Below are 19241 nucleotides of genomic sequence, written 5' to 3'. Positions count from 1 at the left end.
AAAAATACTTTGTCTCCAGAGAGGTGTCATGTTGCCGCTGAGGCAAATGTGGGCTTGTGTTGTGTAGACAGAGGAATGATGGTCTGTGGTCTGGGGTGCAGAACTCCCTGTGACGGGGACGTGCTGTGATCTGCGTGGAGGTGACGTGTGCCACAAGTTGCCCTTCAGCCCTGGGTTGGGGACCTTCTAGGAGTAACGCGATAATCCTATCCTTACAATACAGTTAGTGGACCACACAAGTGGGTACACAAATAGCCAGGATTGGTCTAGAAAACTTGGAACCTTTAGTAGGCACCCCCAAACTCCACAGGAAGCGTCCCAATCTCTGGACCTACACTGACCTTCTTTTTGTTTGTTTGCGAAAGAGAGTGCATGAGCAAGGTAGGGGCAGAGGGGGAGAAAGAGAATCTCAAGCAGTCTCCGTGCCCAGCTTGGAGTCAGCCTGACTCGGGTCTCCCATCTCACGACCATGAGATCATGACCTGAGCCGAGACCAAGAGTCCGAAATTTAACCGACTGAGCCACCCAGGTGCCCCTAACCTGGTTAAATTTTCATTTCCTTTTTATAAAGATTAATTGCTCAGTTGAGTATACATTGAGTGAATAATGAAATGACAGCATTATTCATAAGGGGTACTCCACTCATTTTTCAGGAATGGAAACAGACACAGAAGAGTCTGATTGCGTTGTTCATGTAGCTGGTCAGTCCCCAGTGCAGAACCGGGTCAAGGGGATTATTTTTACTGCTGTTCCTCCAAATTACCCATTCGGATAGATTCCCAATACAAAGTGAAGAGCTGGAGCAGTGACAGAAAAGATTTGAGAATGATAGCAAGATAGGTATTTACTGATCTACATCAAGGAAAATTAAGCAGATCCAGGAGGCAAGCTCTGCCTTTGCAGAGGCGGAAGAGGGTCTAATAATGCAGTAGTGTATAATTTCCCACCGAACGCAAATCTGCCTCTTGATTCCAAAGTGGTGCGTTTTCTGGGTATTTGGAGCTCAATTCCACCAAGCTAATTATTCTCCAAGTCTCTGTAAAGCTTTCCATGGAACCCAGGGTGCTAAATACTAGTAACTTCCTTTTTTGCATTTAAAAAACTGTTTTTAAAGCTTCCTTTTGAGAAAGGAGTGAAAAAAACACATCAGCTGAACTTTCTCTTCAAAGCTATGTCAGCTGTATTCTTATCTTCTCTAATTTGACATCTGTCATTAAAAGAGTAATTGAATTTTCCAAATATGAAGCAATGTTTTTTTTTAAAAATTAGTTGCCCTAATTAAGTCCATACAAAATTTTTGAAATAGTTTGTTTTTTTTCTTTTTTTCTGGCTCTTAACTGGGTGTTAACTAAAAAAGTTTCATAGTGGAAATTACCACACTAGAATGATTCACTGCCTCTCCAACTTTTCTGTTTATTTAATGTTCTAAAAGGAACTTTGCCTTTTTTGAATCCCCCATTAACATTTTAGGAGCATAAGTGCATGATGAATTGCTATGAGATCTCTTAAATTTCAAGAAAGAGACGGCAGGCATGTTGAACGGTCTCACTAATAACATCCTAACGTGTAACTTTTATGTGTAGAGAGATACAGAAGATCATTTAAAGAACGAAAACAATGTATTTTTTTAAAATTTTTTTAATGTTTATTTATTTTTGAGAGAGATAGAGACAGAGTGTGAGTAGGGGAGGGGCAGAGAGGGAGACACAGAATCCGAAACAGGGTCCAGGCTCCGAGCTGTCAGCACAGAGCCCGACGCGGGGCTCGAACTCACAAACGGTGAGGTCATGACCTGAGCTGAAGTCAGACGCTTAACCCAACTGAGCCACCCAGTTCTTTTTAAAAGAATTATGGATAAAAATACATGGTTTGGCTACATGATTGGTGGCTAAATAGCAAGAGAACTTCAGTGTTTTTGAAGCATATGTAATCTCCAGTGGAAATTTTTGGGTTTTTTTTATAAAGTAGGAAAATATATACACATGGACTGAGCTGTGAGAAAAACGTGTATTTGTGATTTGCCTTCAGACGCAGATTGCCGGTATCTTCGCGCTTGAATTATTAATGCTAGACCCTCACCACCGTCCCGAGGCCCACGGACGCTTTAGACTCTGGGAGAGGTCCACGTGTGGGAGAATACAGATGATTTTGTTCATTTATGTACATGTGTTCTGGATGAGCCGGCTGGCTGGCTTTACCGGGTCCTCTGCTTTCCAGGAGAACTGCCTGAACTCGGATGTGGTGGAGCAGATCTACAAACGGAACCCCATCCTCCGTCACACACACCACCCCCTGCACTCGCCGCTCCTGCCCCTGCCCTACGGAGACATCAACCTGAATCGTGAGTCCCCAGCCCTGCCCGCGCCCTGCTGTTCTCGGTACGGTAACTGTTCTCCCCGGTCACCGACTCTGCCTCTCTGTCCAGCCAGCATCTGTCGTTTGTGGTGAGAAGAGGACTGTGGAACTAAGAGAACGATTTTCAAGGGAGTCAGGAAATGCCAGCCCTGCCTCTGAACTCAGGGTTGCCTTAATTTGCCAGAGAATTAAAAGTCTAGTCCCAGATCCTAAAAATAGAGAACCTGTCTGGCAACAGACCAACTTTTAAGCAAGCGTCTTGTAGAGTGAAATAGGTGAATTGCGTAACAAAAGAGCATAACGCTCTCACCTCTGTGTTCGCCTGATTCAGATGTTCGGGGAACGTGGCGAGCCCTGGGTCGTGAAGCCGACGTCTGTCCCCGTTCCTTCCCCCTGTGCGATGCTCAGATTATACCTTGGCCAAACCCTCCGTGTGACTTGTGTGTGTGTCCTCCTCCTAGTGCTCAAAGACAAAGGCTACACCACCCTTCAGGATGAAGCCATCAAGATCTTCAATTCCCTCCAGCAACTGGAGTCCATGTCCGACCCCATTCCCATCATCCAGGGCATCCTGCAGACCGGGCATGACCTCCGACCTCTGCGAGACGAGCTGTACTGCCAGCTCATCAAACAGACCAACAAGGTGCCCCATCCGGGCAGCGTGGGCAACCTGTGCAGCTGGCAGATCCTGACATGCTTAAGCTGCACATTCTTGCCGAGCCGGGGCATCCTCAAGTACCTGCGGTTCCATCTGAGAAGGTGGGGGGTGCATGGCAGGGGGTTGCGGCGGGGGGGGGGGGGGGGGGGTTGCACACCGCAGGGGCGGGGCGGAGCTCAGATGAGGAGAGCCCGAAACAGAAGGCACCTGGCGTGGTCAGGGACCTCTAGGCCAGACGCGTGCGTCCCCTTGAGCAGGCTGACACTGTGCAGGCCTCCTCTCCAGCTCAAGCCACGCAAGGCTGTCTCAGGGATGCGGTCACTTTCAGTGTAGTGTCCCCATGTGGAAGAGGCTGAATACGTTTAATTTTTTTTTTTTTATAGTATTTATTTTTGAGAGAGCAAAAACAGGGGAGGGGCGGAGACAGAGGGGAGACAGAGGATCTGAGGCGGGCTCCACACTGACAGCCGAGAGCCTGATGTGGGGCTCGAACTCACGAACTGTGGGATCACGCCCCAAGCCAAAGTCGGATGCTCAGCCCCCTGAGCCCCCCCAGGCACCCCAGACGTCAAATACATTTAATTACCGCTGCCTGTATACATGGAGGGGGGAAACCTTAGCTATTTTTGGTCCAGATCAAACAGAAACATTCCCGTGCAGACTCTGATGCAAACTACGTAAGAACAGTTTTCATACGATGGTCTGAGACGTGACCGTCACCAGCATCACGGAGGTGAGCTGGCAGCAAAAGCTTTGGGATTTGTTTTTGGTTTTTTGTTTTTGTTTTTGTTTTTGTTTTGTTTTGTTTTGTTTTGTTTTGTTTTGTTTTGTTTTTGCTTTTAAACAAAACCTACACAGGACACTAGAGGCCCCAGCTGGGAAGTGACCGGCATCCGCCGCACGCGTCACTGGGGGGCCACCGGCTGCGCTGACGTGCCGCCTCGTGTAGCAGCCCAGGGCCCAGACGGCGGCCAGCCGCAGTCTAGCACATTAACAGGGAAGTGTTTGTCTCCTAGGATACGGGAGCAGTTTCCAGGAACCGAGATGGAAAAATACTCCCTCTTCATTTATGAATCTCTCAAGAAAACCAAATGCAGAGAGTTTGTGCCTTCCCGAGATGAGATCGAAGCACTGATCCACAGGCAGGAGATGACGTCCACGGTGCACTGCCACGGCGGAGGGTCCTGCAAGATCACCATCAACTCCCACACCACGGCCGGGGAGGTGAGGGAGAAGCCCGCCGCGGCGGACTCCGATCCCTGACCGCCCCCGTGCAGACGTCAGGGAAGTTGTGCAGTTAGGTGGGCCAGCGTGCGGTCGTGACCGGCATAGTACAGCGGCTCCGTAAGCGGGGTGTACGTAACCAACGACGAAGCTCACGTACGACGAGACAAAAATACGCATCAAAGATGAGTAGGAATGCAAAAATTAAGCTGGTGCCAGAATACCTGAGCCGCAGTCCTGCTGACGTGCCAAGCAGTTGAGGGTCGAGGAGAGATTTCCTCCCTGACTCGGGTGTGCCCGCCCTGACGTGGGATTTATTGGAGCATCTCTGCCATCAGGTGTCTGTTTGCCAAACAGAAATCTACCGTGATGGGTCAGATGAGAGCGTATTTTCTTTTCTTTTTTTTTTTTCTTTCTTTTTTAAAATTTAGTATTGTAAAACCAGTTGGCTGAAAGAAGTAGGGCAACAAAACCCAGAGAAGCTTCTGGTGTGGAAAGAAGAAACACGGTGGAAACCCTTGTTTCTTGGCAGTCGATGGATGTATCAGATGAAAGGGCTTCGGTTTTCATGCACTTTCCTACCAGTATGGGTCTGCAAGAAATCCGCCCGCCATCCATCTCTACCAGTGGGTGAAATACATACCCCGTGTTCTTTTTTTTTTACAAGGATAAGACAAATCTGGTTTCTAGAGAGTAATGGAAAAACGGCACCTTTGAAATTCTGGGTGACCACACAGGACAGTTGTAGGGGGCTGCTTGGACCCTCGCTTGCCGGCAGCTCCCGTGGGGTTCAGGGGAAGGCACATTCTAGAACCGCGTGCTGGCAGCCGAAGCCCTCGGGGTATATCTTGCAGGTGGTGGAGAAGCTGATCAGAGGCCTCGCCATGGAGGACAGCAGGAACATGTTCGCCTTGTTTGAGTACAACGGAAATGTGGATAAAGCCATTGAAAGCCGAACCATCGTAGCTGACGTGTTAGCAAAGTTTGAAAAGTAAGTGCCTTCTCCCTCATTTAAATCAGAGAAATTGAGAGTTGAGGATTTGAATTTCTATTCCATTTTCACCTTCAGTGTGCATTTGAGTGCCTTTTCTTTTACTTGTGCTAAAGCATGTTTCATTTTCCGTATCTTTCGGCTGCCTGTTTTTCTTTTTGTAAATGTTTATTTTGAGAGCGAGAATTCCAAGCAGGCTCCGTACGGTCAGCACAGAGCTCAACACTGAGCACGGAGCTCAGTCCCACAAACTGAGAGATCACGACCTGAGCCAAAATCAAGAGTCGGATGTTTAACTGAGCCACCCTGGTGTTCCTGTTTTTCTTGATTCCTAGATAAAGCCTCTGTGTTAAATAAGATTGTTCCTTTACCCCATTCTTTCTCTCAGGTCCTTGCTGTACTCATTATCTTGGAATTTCTTGAGTCTACGCTTTTCACTTGTCATTAGCTTTGAAACTGGGCTAACAGACACAAGCAAACTCATAAATCGTTCAAAATGCATTTTATACCTCTTGGATGTACAATATTTCATCTATGACTTCCCTATCGCCTAAGTAACACAAAAGATATTCCTATTCAATTTTTTTTAATGTGTGTTTTTTTTTAGGAGAGACAGAGTCTGAGCGGGGGAGGGGCAGAGAGAGAGAGAGAGAGAGAGAGACAGAATCTGAAGCAGGCTCTGCACTGTCAGCACAGAGCCCGACATGGGGCTCGATCCCATGAACCGTGAGATCATGCCCTGAGCCAAAATCAAGAGTGGGACGCTTAACCGACTGAACCACCCAGGCGCCCCAGAATTCCTGTTCACTTTAAACACGTGCTATTCATGTTGGTTTTTATAAATACTGTAGTTTACTCGAGGATTAGTAAAGGGAATGAAGATATATATATAGCCTTTGTTTCTTTTCTTTCTGTGGACTCAGCATAAGGCTTAGCCAGTACTGATTTGACTGGGTGACTCAGAAAATACTTGTTAGCACAGTTTAACTGAAGTTTATGGTCCTGAAGTGAGACGAGAACGAAAGCCTCATTTTTCACCTCTGGCTAAATAACGTAAGGGACTCTGGTAATCGGCCTCGCCCTTGTTCTGTTTTCTCTGCCTCCGTCCCCATCCCCACCGTGTTACCTGAGCACGGACAGAATGTCTGTGTCCTTGGAACGAGCCATCTCAAGTCAGCTCCTTGTGCTTTCTGAACGTCTCTTCTGTCTGTAGGCTGGCTGCCACATCGGAGGCGGGGGACCGACCCTGGAAATTCTACTTCAAACTCTACTGCTTCTTGGACACAGACAACGTGCCAGAAGACAGTGTGGAATTCGCGTTTATGTTTGAACAGGTAGAAGGAACCTGCAGAAATGGATTCCTCTGCTGGGGACCAGGGCTAAAACCTGTTCACTCCGCTGCTAGGTTAGCGGTTGGGCATAGCGGTATGTTTCCCAGCATGCACAGGGACAGCTGCTCTGTGACGCCTTTCTAGAACGAAACTACTGCGTGTTGTATTTGAACTCCTGTGCCAAGAACCGTTTTAGCTGGGGGGAGAGAGACATTGAGGCATAAAATATGGGTTCGATGCTGTCTGGGCTAGGGAGAAATGTAAAGCAGCCAAAGGGGGTGAGGGTACAGTTTGCAGGGGAGGTGACACGGGAGGGGAAAGCTGGCGGATTTAGGCTCACGCGCCCCTAATGCTGCCGCTGCCCGCCGCCTCCTTTCAGGCACACGAAGCTGTTATCCGTGGCCACTACCCGGCCCCCGAAGAGAACCTCCAGGTTCTCGCTGCCCTGCGGCTCCAATACCTGCAGGGGGATTACTCCCTGCATGCCTCCGTGCCGCCCCTCGAGGACGTCTACTCCGTGCAGAGGCTGAAGGCCCGCATCAGCCAGTCGACCAAAAGCTTCACCCCGTGTGAGCGGCTGGAGAAGAGGCGGACGAGCTTCCTGGAGGGGACGCTGAGGCGGAGCTTCCGGACGGGGTCTGTCGTCCGACAGAAGGTCGAGGAAGAGCAGTTGCTGGACATGTGGATCAAGGAGGAAGCCTCCTCGGCTCGGGCCAGCATCATTGACAAATGGAAGAAATTGCAGGGAATGGGCCAGGAGCAGGCCATGGCCAAGTACATGGCCTTGATCAAGGAGTGGCCAGGCTATGGGTCGACGCTCTTTGATGTGGAGGTGAGGGCTTTTGCTTCTGGGATCAACTGGCCTAAGAGCGCCTTTCCGTGTGGCCTTGGCCGACTCCTTTGGCTGGGGGTGGGGCAAGATGGAGCCTTTGTTCTCTGGCCCCCTTGTGTTAGAGGCCCCCCACCATGCTTTACCATTAACACACCCTCGCATCCACCAAATGGTCTGGTAGCATATGCTTTCACGACATTAGGAGCGAATGGAAAATTAAGATGTCACCTCTTCTTAAGTAACTTCTATTTATTTTATTTGTTTCGAGAGAGAGCACTGGTGCGTGGGGGGGAGGTGCAGAGAGGGAGAGAGAATCCCAAGCGGGCTCCGTGCTGCCAGCGCAGAGTCCAGTGCCGGGCTCGCTCTCCCAAACCATGAGATCGTGACCTGAGCCGAAATCAAGAGTCAGACGCTTAACCAACTGAGCCACCCAGGAGCCCCTCTCTTCTTTATGAGGGAAGCTCTAGATAGATCCACTCAAAAAGTACTGGTAAAAATCTGTATTTAAAATTTTTTTAAATTTTTTTTAGAATTGTGCACATAGAATTATAAATTTTGGATACAGTCGGCCCTTGAACGACATTGGGGTTGGGGCGCCGACCCCCAGGCGGTTGAAAATCCGCGTATAATTTTTGACGCCCTAAAAGCATACCTGCTAATGGTCCTGCTGTTGACCGAAAACTTTACCAAGAACATGAACAGTTAACACGTATTTTGCACGTTACATGTATTACATACTGTATTCGTACAACGCAGCTAGAGAAAAATGTTACTGAGCAACTCATAAGAGAAAATACATACCGTTAAAAAAAAAATCTGCATATTGGCGGACCCGCACAGTTCAACCCCATGTTTAACAACATGGGTCAACTAGGATTTTACGTTTGTTTTTTTTCCCCGTGACTATCTGTTGGCAGGGAAGAATTTGTGTCATGATTGGAATTTTGCTATTAGCATTAACCCATACTGACTCATACCTCTTTTTTTTTTTTTTTTAAAGACCATTTATTGAAAGGAAATCTTACTAGTGGTCTAGATCAAGACTTGGCAGTCCATGGGCCAAATCCTTTCCGCCACCTTTTATAATGTTTTATTGGAACACAGTAATATTCCTTCCTTTCTCTGTCTTCTCTGGCTGTTTTCACACCAAAATGGTGGTACTGAGTAGCTATGACAGAGACCACGTGGCCCACAAAACCCAAAATATTTACTCCCTGTCCCTTAACAGGTAGCTTTACCAGCCCCTGGTCTAAATGAACTTTCGTTTTTCTTTTCACATGTTTGGTATCTGATGACTTTTAAATGAGGCTTTATAAAGATGTAAATATTGGTTATCTTTTCCAAGATCCCTTCATGGCTTTTCACTGGATTCTATCTTGGGTTTGGTTGGTTCAGTTAGGTTTGTTTTTAGGTGTAAATCAGATGCTTTGTACAACACCTCTTCTTGGTGTCACTAATGTATATCCCTCCCATTTGTTTTTCGTTTAATTTTTTATTTTTATTTTTGAGAGAGAGAGAGAGGGAGAGAGACAGCACGAGCGGGGCAGGGGCAGAGAGAGGGAGACACAGAATCCGAAGCAGGCTCCAGGCTCCGAGCTGTCAGCACAGAGCCTGACACGGGGCTCGAACTCATGAGCCATGAGAGCATGACCTGAGCCGAAGTCATATGCTTAACTGTCTGAGCCACCCAGCACTCCCCACCCCCCTCCCTCCCCGCATCCCTCCCATTTGTATTGGTTCCCATCAGCCCTGTGTTCTCATTCCTACATTAGGGCTCTTGTTTTCCAACACCAATCCATGCAGGGAAGCCTGTTACGAAGCCAGTGATTTTCCTGTTACCGCTGTGCTCACAGGAGGTCACTGCTGCCACTTGTCGAGACCCTATTTTTCAAAAGGAGCCAGGACTGCTTAGGCACAGAGTGATTTGGAGAATTTTTCCCCTGATCTTCAATTTTGTATTTGAAGAATAATTATCCGAAAACCGGTCGGAGGAAGAGCTAGATACAGGAGATGGGCTCAAGCTGGTGGGTTTGCTGGGGAGCTCGGGCCACCTCCGAGAGCTAATCCGGTGAGGCGGAGAGTGATGGTGTCCATGGGTGGAGTCGAAGCACGATGTTGGCATTCACCGATTAAGTTTTCCTGATGCACAGGATGGGTCAACTGGTCAGAAATCAACCAAGACAGCCAAGGAGATGCCGTATCTCCTCATTCGGTTCTCCCAGGCGTGAACACGCCTTGGGTGCATCTGGTGTTCTGCATACGGGGCTTGGCTCCCTCTCTCCCGCTCCTAATTGCTTTGTGATCGGACTCTTGCCCGCAGTGCAAGGAAGGCGGCTTCCCCCAGGACCTCTGGTTGGGCGTCAGCGCGGACGCTGTCTCTGTCTACAAGCGTGGGGAGGGAAGACCGTTAGAGGCCTTCCAGTACGAGCACATCCTCTCGTTTGGGGCGCCTCTGGCAAACACGTACAAGATCGTGGTTGACGAGAGGGAACTGCTCTTTGAAACCAGTGAGGTAAGAGGCGAACCAAGGAAATCGTTTGTGGCCTTGACAACACAGAAAAATGACGCCCCGTTTCTTGGGGCCTTTGGGTAATTTTGTTTTGCTGTAAAATATATGAAATTACAGCGTGGCGGTCCCTCCCCAGCTTCAGGTTTCTCGGGGGCCAAAATCGAATCTCCAGTTTCTTCTATGTTTGCAGCAGAGAAATTTGGTTTCGTTTTATTGGTGGGGTCTTACCCCTAGAGGAAAGGGGAAAGGAATGATGTAGATGTCCAGAATATATATAGTTTGGCAATAGAGCCTCGTGCCAATCAGCTGATGATTACGGCAGTGAATGCCAGCTGGAGGGAGCGAGGGGCACGACCACCCTGGCCGGAGCTAATTCTGGCTCACAGAATCGCAAGAGCGAGCCTTTAAATGTGCGTGCCATCTGCTCTGAAGCTTAAAATGCAGTCATCAGCATCATGATAAATCCAGAAGCCTTTTATGAAGGGCTCTGCTTAGGGGACTCCTAGCGAGCAAAGGTGGAAAACGGACATGAGTGACTGGCTTCCGCTTTGGCCACTGGTGCAGAGTGAAGGACCGGAGGCCAGGAGGGCGCCCAGGGCGCTGGGAGGTAGCAGTGACACCAGGGCTGCGGTGCAGGAGGCAGACTAGGCCGACGGGAGGCCTGCAGTGAGACGGAAGAGGCGGGGCCTCTGACTGGAGGGTCCAAGGTGCCCGGCTGCCAGGTTTGGTCGACGCCAGGAAAGGAGAGGGAGCCACTGTGGGCGTCTGATTGTGCCTGATGCAGTGACCGTGGTTTTACCAACTGCCGTGGGTGGGATTGGATGGGATTAAAAGGGAGGGGGAAGGAGGGAAATGGAAGGAGGTCAGGATGCCTGAAGAGGGATGCAGGCCAGCCTGAGAAGGGTCGGGGCCCAGGGGGTGGTGGTGACTGCATCACGGGAAGGAGCTAATACGAGGTCGCAGCCGGCACCTGTGACTTGTCCGCAGGCCCGTCGAGCCTCTTTCTGTTCTGCGGCCGCAGCATGACGAGTTGACTACCATACAGTGTTCACCAGCTGGGATTGTGGGATTGTGGGCTCAGGCCTTTACCAGCACTTTTTTTTTTTTTTTTATTAACATTTATTTTGAGAGAGAGCAAGGATGAGCAGGGGAGGGTCAGAGAGAGAGAGAGAGACACACTCCCAAGCAGGCTCTACACGGTCAGTGCAGAGCCTGACGTGAGGCTTGAACTCATGAACCACGAGATCATGGCCTGAGTCGAAACCAAGAGTCGGACGCTTAACCACCGAGCCATCCAGGGGCCCCTCATTTACCATCATTTTAAGTGGGGATAGTGATCCCAGCCCTAACGATACCCACAGACTTTAGTGTCCTCGGGCGGGTTTGTTTTTTTTCCCCTAACGTGTGAAATCTGACAATTGTACACCACGCAGAATTGTCATTTTTGTGTGGAAGGACCACCAGGTGGTGTACACCGTATTCGGAGAAGCCACGACTTCCCTTCTCACTGCCCAGGAACAGGTTAAAGCAGCTGAGCTCTCGGCCTCCTCCAAACCTGGGGGACGGGGGGGGGGCCCATCGTCCCGGCCGAGACTCTGACCGTGTGCCCCTTCTGCTTCCCCTGGGCAGGTGGTCGATGTGGCCAAGCTCATGAAAGCCTACATCAGCATGATCGTGAAGAAACGCTACAGCGCATCCCGCTCCGTGAGCAGCCAGGGCAGCTCCAGGTGAAGGCGGGAGGGAGTCGGCGTGTCTTCAGCGTCCGGATGGGCCACCCTCTGGCCTCGGCCGGCTAGGGCAGAGCTGCCCCCGCTTCCGGAAGCCCCTCGTCGGAGGGAGGCGTCTCCCAGGGTCCTTTCGCCCCGTCGACGTCCGCGATCCCGTATTAAGCTGTCAACCTTAACAGTCTGCCCAGTTTCGAAAGCTTTACTACTCTTAGATGACACATGCCTTAAGACAGAGAGGAAAAAAGCCCCCACGCTGCCACCAAAGCAGCCAGAAGTGCCTTAACGTGTGGAACCAACACTAATTGACCTTAACTGTGCTACTGAAGGGAAATGCCCCCCCAGCCCCTGTTTGGGGGGAGACTTACAAAGCTTGGTGGGGGGTGTTCATCTATCAATTCTGCACTAACCTCCCAGCCTGATTTCCCTACTTGGAGGGAAGGTGAGGGGGTCGGGAGGGGGGACAGAGGGAGCACAAGGGGACAGGATATTTTAGTTGGAGTGCTGCTGGCAGCCTTCCTCGTGGACATATATTAACTTTTGTTTGTTTGTTTCATCTTTTAAGTCTGTGTGCCTGCCTGTGCGCCCATGTGTTCATAAACTCATCACTTTAATCACTGTCTCATGAGCATTAAAAGCAAAGGGAAAAAGGATGTGCAATGGTGTAAACAGTCTGTATATTTTAATAGTTCAGGGTTCTAGTCTTCAGTCGTTACTTTATGAGGTGGTTTTATTAACACACCAGAATCCTGGGTTTTCCTGTCTTTGCTGTATTTCGAAAACCACATTTTTGACTCCGTTCTGTTTTACATGTAGCAAAAGTCTGCACTCTGCATCTGCTGTATTATAAACAGATATGCAGCCTATACAGATAATTGTATTTATAAACCACTCTTCAACAGCTGGCTCCAGTGCTGTTTTTAGAACGATATGAAGTCATTTTTTGAGTCTTTAGTTCCTAAAAAAATTTAAGTTAAGAAAAAGTTTTCTTTGAAGGTTAGTCTGGATCGCTCCGGGTAGATTACCAAATACCACGACGGATATGGCGGCAAGATGCCGCGTTCCCGAAGGGTGTAATGCATGAGCGAGTCTTGTAAAGGACCCTGACAGTATAAATGCTAAGGCTTTAATATAATACGTCTTCTCCCAAGTTTATAATGATAGTCTGACCAGGTGCCTGTAAATAAATCAGTGTTTATGACCAGAAAAAAAAATAATCTGGTCTCGGACTTTTATTTTTATATAGAAGAGTTGTAAAGACTTAGGCCAACTAAGTCTACCCACAAAGAAAGAAAAAAAAAATTGCCTTATCCCTCCGGGACAGCTATGCGAAATCATGGTCTGTTGGCTCAAAGAAAGTCTGACAATAAAAGATATTAGCTATCACTCAGTGTGTTTTCTTTATCAGGGTGACTCGAAAGACATTATAGGGTTTGGGTTTGCTTTTTTTTTTCTTAATTTAAACCCAAGCTAGTTAACATATAGTATAATAATGGTTTTAGGAGGAGAATTTAGCGATTTATCACCTACATAGATCACCCAGTGCTCATCCCAACAAGCGTCCTCCTTAATGCCCATCACCCATTTAGCCCATCCCCGACCTACCTCCCCTCCAGCAACCCTCAGTTCTCTCATTTTAAGAATCTCTTATGGTTTGCCTCCCTGTTTTTAATCTTATTTTTCCTTCCCTTCCCCATGTTCATCTGTTTCTTAAATTTCATGAGTGAATCCTATTTTTCTGACTTATTTCGCTTAGCATAATACACTCTAGTTCTATCCATGTTGTTGCAAATAGCAAGATTTCATTCCTTTTCATTAATATTCCATGTGTGTGTGTGTGTATATATATATATATATATACACCTACCACTTCCTTATCCATTCGTTAATCGATGGACATTTAGGCTCTTTCCGTAATTTGTTGTTGATAGTGCTGCTATAAACATTGGGGTGCATGTGCCCCTTTGGATCAGCGTTTTTGTGTCCTTTGGGTAAATACCTACAAATGCAATTGCTGGGTCATAGGACAGCTCTATTTTTAACTTTTTGAGAAACCTCAGAGTGGCTGTACCAGTTTGAGTTTCCACCAACAGTGCAAAAGGGTTCCCTCTCTCTCTGCATCCTTGCCAATATCTGCTGTTTCCTGAGTTTTTAATTTTAGCCATTCTGACAGGTGTGAGGTGGTTTCTCATTGTGGTTTTGATTTGTATTTCCTTGATGATGAGTGATGTTGAGCATCTCTTCGTGTATCTGTTAGCCATCTGGATGTCTTTCGAAAAGCGTTCACCTCTTTTGTCCATTTCTCACTGGATTACTTGTTTTATGGGTGTTGAGTTTGAGAAGTTCTTTGTAGATCTCAGATACTAACCTTGTACCCGATATATAATTGGCAGACATCTTCTCCCATTCTGTTGGTTGCCTTTTAGTTCTGTTGATTGTTGGTTTGGTTTTCATGCTTTTGGCATCACTAAGCTGCACGTCTCATAACTTCATTATCTTTAAGTGGACGTGTAGACCTCTTAACTGCTCTTTCAGACATGCGGCAGGACTCCAAGAAGGCAGAGAAAGTAAAGATTCAGTGAGATCCAGAAGTCTAAGGCCTTGAAGTGTGTGTTTATGTCAAATGGTCTTGTAGCCCCATAATGTGCCGGATGGTGAAATCTGACCCTTCGGCCTGCTTGCAGCCTTGCTCACTGTGGAGCAGAAACAGAGGCAGCCTGTCTGGCCACTGATCTACCCAAAGAACCAGCGCTCACCCCGGGATCTCACCTGGTTGCCCTGGCCAGACGTGGGGCATGAGGGGTACCAGTCCCCCGGATGTCCCTTTCTCTTACCTCTGAGTCTCACCTCTGCTCATGTCCAGAGCGGCTTCCCACTCCACAGGGACTGGGAAGTCCCCTGAAGGCAGGTGATGCTGAGCGCCTTTGGCCTCGAGATGAGAAGGAAGGATGAGCTAGACTCCACGGGTGGTGGTTTTTTCCATTTCCAGCCCACAGGGAACTTGGCAGAAGGGCCTTCTGCCCTGCTCACCACTCGGGACTCACTGTGACTTCCCGCATCGCAGAAGGCTGCCTCTTCCCCAGCTGTAAATGAAGCAAGTGGGCAAAGGAAGGCAGAGTGCCTCAACTTAGGCACAGCAGCAGCACCAAAGCCAGAACACAGGTCTCTACGCATAGGCCTTTACGTGTCAGCGGCTTCCTTTGTTTTAATGTGTTGTTAGAAGCGGTACAGATGCAGACAAAGCTGCATTAACACATACAGGCCGACCCAGATACCCTCCGCCTGGTTTCCCCAATAGTACCATTTTGCAGAACCACAGAACGGTATCACAATGGTCCGTTATAATTAGGATTTTGCTTCCACGTTTTATACAAGGACTAGAACCCCCAGTTTTGAGGTTGTTGCTTCAAGCATTTCTTGCCCGCTATTTTGAACGAGCTCTCTGCTTCCCTTCTCTCCCTGCACGTCCTCATCAGCATAGACTGGCTCAGCATCATCTCTCCTTTCTACTCGAGCCATCGGCATACGGACGAAAGCCTCTCCGGGAGAGCGGCACTGTCCTCCCTTCACATGGCCCAAGAAATCCAGCGTCATGCCTGTCCAGAGCAGGTAGAGATGTGACCGGGATGGCCAGGGAAGACTGCAGGTGAAGGGAGTGCTGGGTCTTAAGCTGGCCTTGCAGGATGGCGGAAGGCCCTGGAAACAGCCCAAGTGCAGGTGTGGGGGAGGAGATGGTGTGGGGCGGCTGTTAGGGCAAAGGTCAGGAGCCATGCTCCAACTCCCTTATCCTAGCTCCAGACAGCATCTTCATTGGCCTCTGTGTTCCACCACCTCAGGTGCAGAATGGGGATTTCTAAGTAACCCTCCCCCCTATATATGCTGTTGACAGACCAGACATCTGGAGGGATCCTTATAAAGTACCCAAAGGCATCCCTCTCCTAAAAGCTCTAACTTTGTCTCACCAACATACGAATCTCTACTCCAGGGCTGTGTTCTCTGTCCCACCTGCCTCTCGCCTTGTCTCACGCCACTCTTTTCCCTACTCAGCACGGATCTTGGTCATGATTTCATTTTGTCCCCATTCTATGGGCTCCCCCACTAAAGAGTAGTCTGCCCGGCAGGGAGAAAGGTGCCTGATGTTTTCCTGGTGAAGCTTTGTGTCTGTGCTCAAGAGGAGGAAAGCTGTACTTCCCAGGTACCTGGAGCTTAGGCAGCGATGTGCTGGCAAATGTTTAGCCACCGGCTCTCCCTGAGGAAAACAGTCCCGCTTTGTAGTGTTGGCCAGTTTTCATGGCGTCCGTCATTCCCACCATGGCTCGTTTCAGGCTCCAAGGTGACGGCACAGTGTGGAGCTGGATGGGTTGTGTGGTTGGCTCCGAAAGCTTGGTCCTGCACACCACAGAAAGGATACATCAGTCAACAAATTTTCAATAAGAAAGTTGCATCGTCTTCATAGGAAAACCTCTAAAGCAAGTAAAAAGATACTTAGAAAGCTTTAAGCACTTTGTGTGGGGCAAAGTTTCTGTGGGAAAATTAAAGAGGTTTTCAAAGTGTATCATTTGTTCCTATCTTTAGTTTTCCCAGAGACTTCTTTTCCCTTTCAAGTAAGGACAGGATTACAGTTGATTCGTGGCTTGAGACATAAACAGGGTCGACTCCCCCTAGGCATCCAGACATTGCTGGTGGGAACTAGTTGCCGAATTAGAATTCTCATCAATCCCTCAAGACATGCCAGAAAGGAAAATGAGGGGATTCTGGTAACTCTGATCTCTTGGGGGAACTGTTCTCTGTAAGTTTACTTAGTGACTTGACATTGAGCAAATGTGACAGGCCTCCTGATTAGAAATAAGGTAACCCCAATGATCAACACCAACCACAACATAATTTAGTTGACTTTAATTTACTAAATATTTACTAAATTCTTATTTGGGTTAAAAAACACACGCACACACACTATCTCAGTGGGGTTTGCAAAGGAAATAGAAAAATTGTCTTGCTTGGAGACAAGTTGGGGGGTAAAAGGTGTAAATAGATGAAACAAGTTGACTCTAATCGGACCACCTGCTAATGTGTCGAAGGGGCCCAGCAAGCGAGAGTGTGAGGGTGGGAGTTTTCAAAGACAGCGGAGCCGAAAAATGCAGATTTGTGATACGTGAGCACAAGCCAGTAGAACACATGACCGAGGAAAATCCAGGAGACAGAAATGAGCAGAATGGGGATTTCTAAGTAATGCCTCCTTTTACTCTCATTGTGTCTTTCCCTGGACCAACTTTCTCTGATGTGATCCATGACATTAGCGTACCATTCGCTCAGAACATCCTGTTTCAGGCTTCGCGTACCATCCTCCCTCCCATCGTGGCCCCCCAGGAGCCATGGTGGGGGTGCCAGCAAACCCGTGTTTGCCCTGAGGATCCTGAGATCCAGAAAGCAGGTTCTTTAACTTGCTCTAACAGCTTTGCTGTGCAACAAATCGTTCCAGCATTCAGTGGCTGAAACAACAATGTATTCAGGTCGCGATTCTATAGGTCATCAGTTGGAGCTGGGCTCATTCATGACTTAGTTCGGTTGCATCCGGGTCAACTCTGTGGATGCTGCCTCGGCTTTCTCATGTGTCTGGGGCCTCAGTGGGAGGGCTGAGCTCTGTTCCATGTGATCTCTCTCTCGGTCGCAGTCAGCTGGCCTTGGCTGATTCTCGGCATTTGGCAAGGTCTCGTGAAAGCGAGTAGGTATAGGCAGAGCCTCTTGGGGCTTATGTTCAAAACTGGCACACTGTTACGTCTGCGACATTCTACTGGCCAAAGCCAGACCCAATGCCAGACCAGAGCCAAGAGGTGGGGAACCAGACTCCGTACCTTTTTTTTTTTTTTTTTTTTTTTTTTAATGTTTTACTTATTTTTGAGATAGAGACAGAGCATGAGCAGGGGAGGGGCAGAGAGAGAGGGAGACACAGAATCCGAAGCAGGTTCCAGGCTCCGAGCTGTCAGCACAGAGCCCGATGCGCGGCTCGAACTCGCGAACTGCGAGATCATGACCTGAGCCGAAGTTGGACTCCCAACAGACTGAGCCACCCAGGCGCCCCTCCGTATCATGATGGAAGTTGCTACAAAGTCACTCAAGAGGTTGAAGAATTATGGCCACTTTTATAATCTAAGCACACTTGGCAGAAAAATTACAAAACTACAGGGGACAGAGCATTCATATCCAAGTTTGTCTGAAAGCTTGCTTCTCTCACAAAGCTACCCGAAAATCCAAATCCTTTCTTTTTTTCTTTACGTGGACACGCCCCTCGTTTACCACTGTGCCATCACCAGCTTCCCCTGATGTAGACAGACACACGTGACCCTCTCAGTCCTTCTTCCAGGTATCCGTCCACACAGATTCTTCTCTTGCCTGAAATGACCTTCCGCCCTGCTCATAATCTCTTCGGCTGTGACAACCTGGCTTTGATTTTAATCTTTTGCAAAGCTGCCTGGGGCGGAGACTGCTAACCATCCCCTGGGGATCTGCCCTTTGACCATTTGTCCTTTTTCTTCTTTGACCTTTTATAATAGAATTGCCCTAAATCGTAGCTTGCGGTCAACGCTAAGCTACAGAATCCATTCCCCAGCCTCCCTTGCAATTTAGCGTGTGTGGTAGTTTTAAAAAATGTTGCAACTTCTTGGGGCGCCTGGGTGGCTCATTTAGATGAATGTCCAACTCTTGGTTTCAGTTCAGGTCACGATCTCCCGGTTTGTGGGATAAAGCCCCACCCTGGGCTCTGCACTGACAGTGTGGAGCCTGTTTGGGATTCTCTCCCTCTCTCTCTCTCCACCCACCCTCCTCTCAAAATAATAACCTTAAAACAACAAAAACAACAACAAAATAATACACCTTGCAACTTCTTGGGTCACCTGCATGATTCAGTTGGTTGAGCATCTAACTCTTGGTTTCGGCTCAGGTCATGGATTCATGAGATGTAGTCCCACGTCAGGCTGACCGTGTGGAGCCTGCTTGGGATTCCCTCTCTCCGTCTCTCGGCCCCTCCCTCACTCACACTCTTTCTGTCTCAAAATAAACATTAGAAAAATAAAAAAAAAAACATTGCAACTTCCTGATAACCCCTCCCATAAATAAGGTGAACTCTAATCCCCGTGAATATTGGCCAGCCATAGTCACTCCACTTCTGATAGAATGTGGTAGAACAGATACCGTATAGCTTGTGAGGCCAGGGCGACCTACACCTGAGGAGGACAAGGCAGACATGAAAGAAATCTCACCAACCTGAAGATTCTGTGCTAAACACGCCTATGTAAGGAGGCCACAGAGAGACAGACAAGCCCTACAGGGACTGTCCCCCAACTAGTCTGTCTTAACCTCAACACGTGGGTGCGTCTGCAAATTATTCCAGCCACTAGCTCTATGCAAAATACACTCCCTCCCTCTCCAGACCCATCAAAGCCTTGCTTATTAAGGCATCCAGGGTTCCGGCCTCAAGCCCAAGATTTTGTCACGTCAGTCAAGTTCCAGGGTGAACGAGGCTCGTTGGGTGTAGTTTCTCAAGTGCAGCTGGTTAACACGGACTGGAAGAGCTGTGTGCTACAGAGGCAAGTTTTCTGTCCCCCATGGAGAGTCGTGGGG

At 48.5% G+C, this 19241-nt stretch overlaps 1 protein-coding gene and 1 long non-coding RNA gene across 7 annotated transcripts in view; one reads left to right on the top strand and one right to left on the bottom strand.

Annotated features, from left to right (window-relative positions):
* MYO10 (myosin X) overlaps positions 1-13010 on the top strand; it is a 229694-nt gene extending 216684 nt beyond the window's left edge. For all 4 annotated transcript variants that reach the window (XM_058716041.1, XM_058716048.1, XM_058716035.1 and 1 more), the window contains 8 exons: positions 2218-2341; positions 2817-3114; positions 4030-4237; positions 5092-5228; positions 6442-6562; positions 6939-7391; positions 9712-9903; positions 11530-13010. In XM_058716041.1, coding sequence (XP_058572024.1) covers positions 2218-2341; positions 2817-3114; positions 4030-4237; positions 5092-5228; positions 6442-6562; positions 6939-7391; positions 9712-9903; positions 11530-11631 — 1635 coding nt within the window. In that variant the 3' untranslated portion in view covers positions 11632-13010. The remainder of the gene's footprint in view (positions 1-2217; positions 2342-2816; positions 3115-4029; positions 4238-5091; positions 5229-6441; positions 6563-6938; positions 7392-9711; positions 9904-11529) is intronic.
* The window catches only part of LOC131504110 (uncharacterized), a 43449-nt gene that overhangs the window by 4496 nt on the left and 19712 nt on the right, over positions 1-19241 (bottom strand). Inside the window, exons 3-5 of one of the 3 annotated variants that reach the window (XR_009257785.1) lie at positions 15824-16013; positions 14459-14707; positions 5253-5494 (exon numbers count right to left, since the gene is read on the bottom strand). This is a non-coding gene — a long non-coding RNA (uncharacterized LOC131504110). Of the gene's footprint in view, positions 1-5252; positions 5495-13478; positions 14708-15823; positions 16014-19241 lie in introns of those variants that run through there. The other 2 variants (XR_009257791.1, XR_009257780.1) reach the window with 2 other exon arrangements.

The sequence above is a fragment of the Neofelis nebulosa genome, chromosome 1, assembly GCF_028018385.1.
Source record: "Neofelis nebulosa isolate mNeoNeb1 chromosome 1, mNeoNeb1.pri, whole genome shotgun sequence".
Lineage (NCBI taxonomy): Eukaryota > Metazoa > Chordata > Mammalia > Carnivora > Felidae > Neofelis > Neofelis nebulosa.
This window is presented reverse-complemented; position numbering and strand designations above follow the sequence as displayed.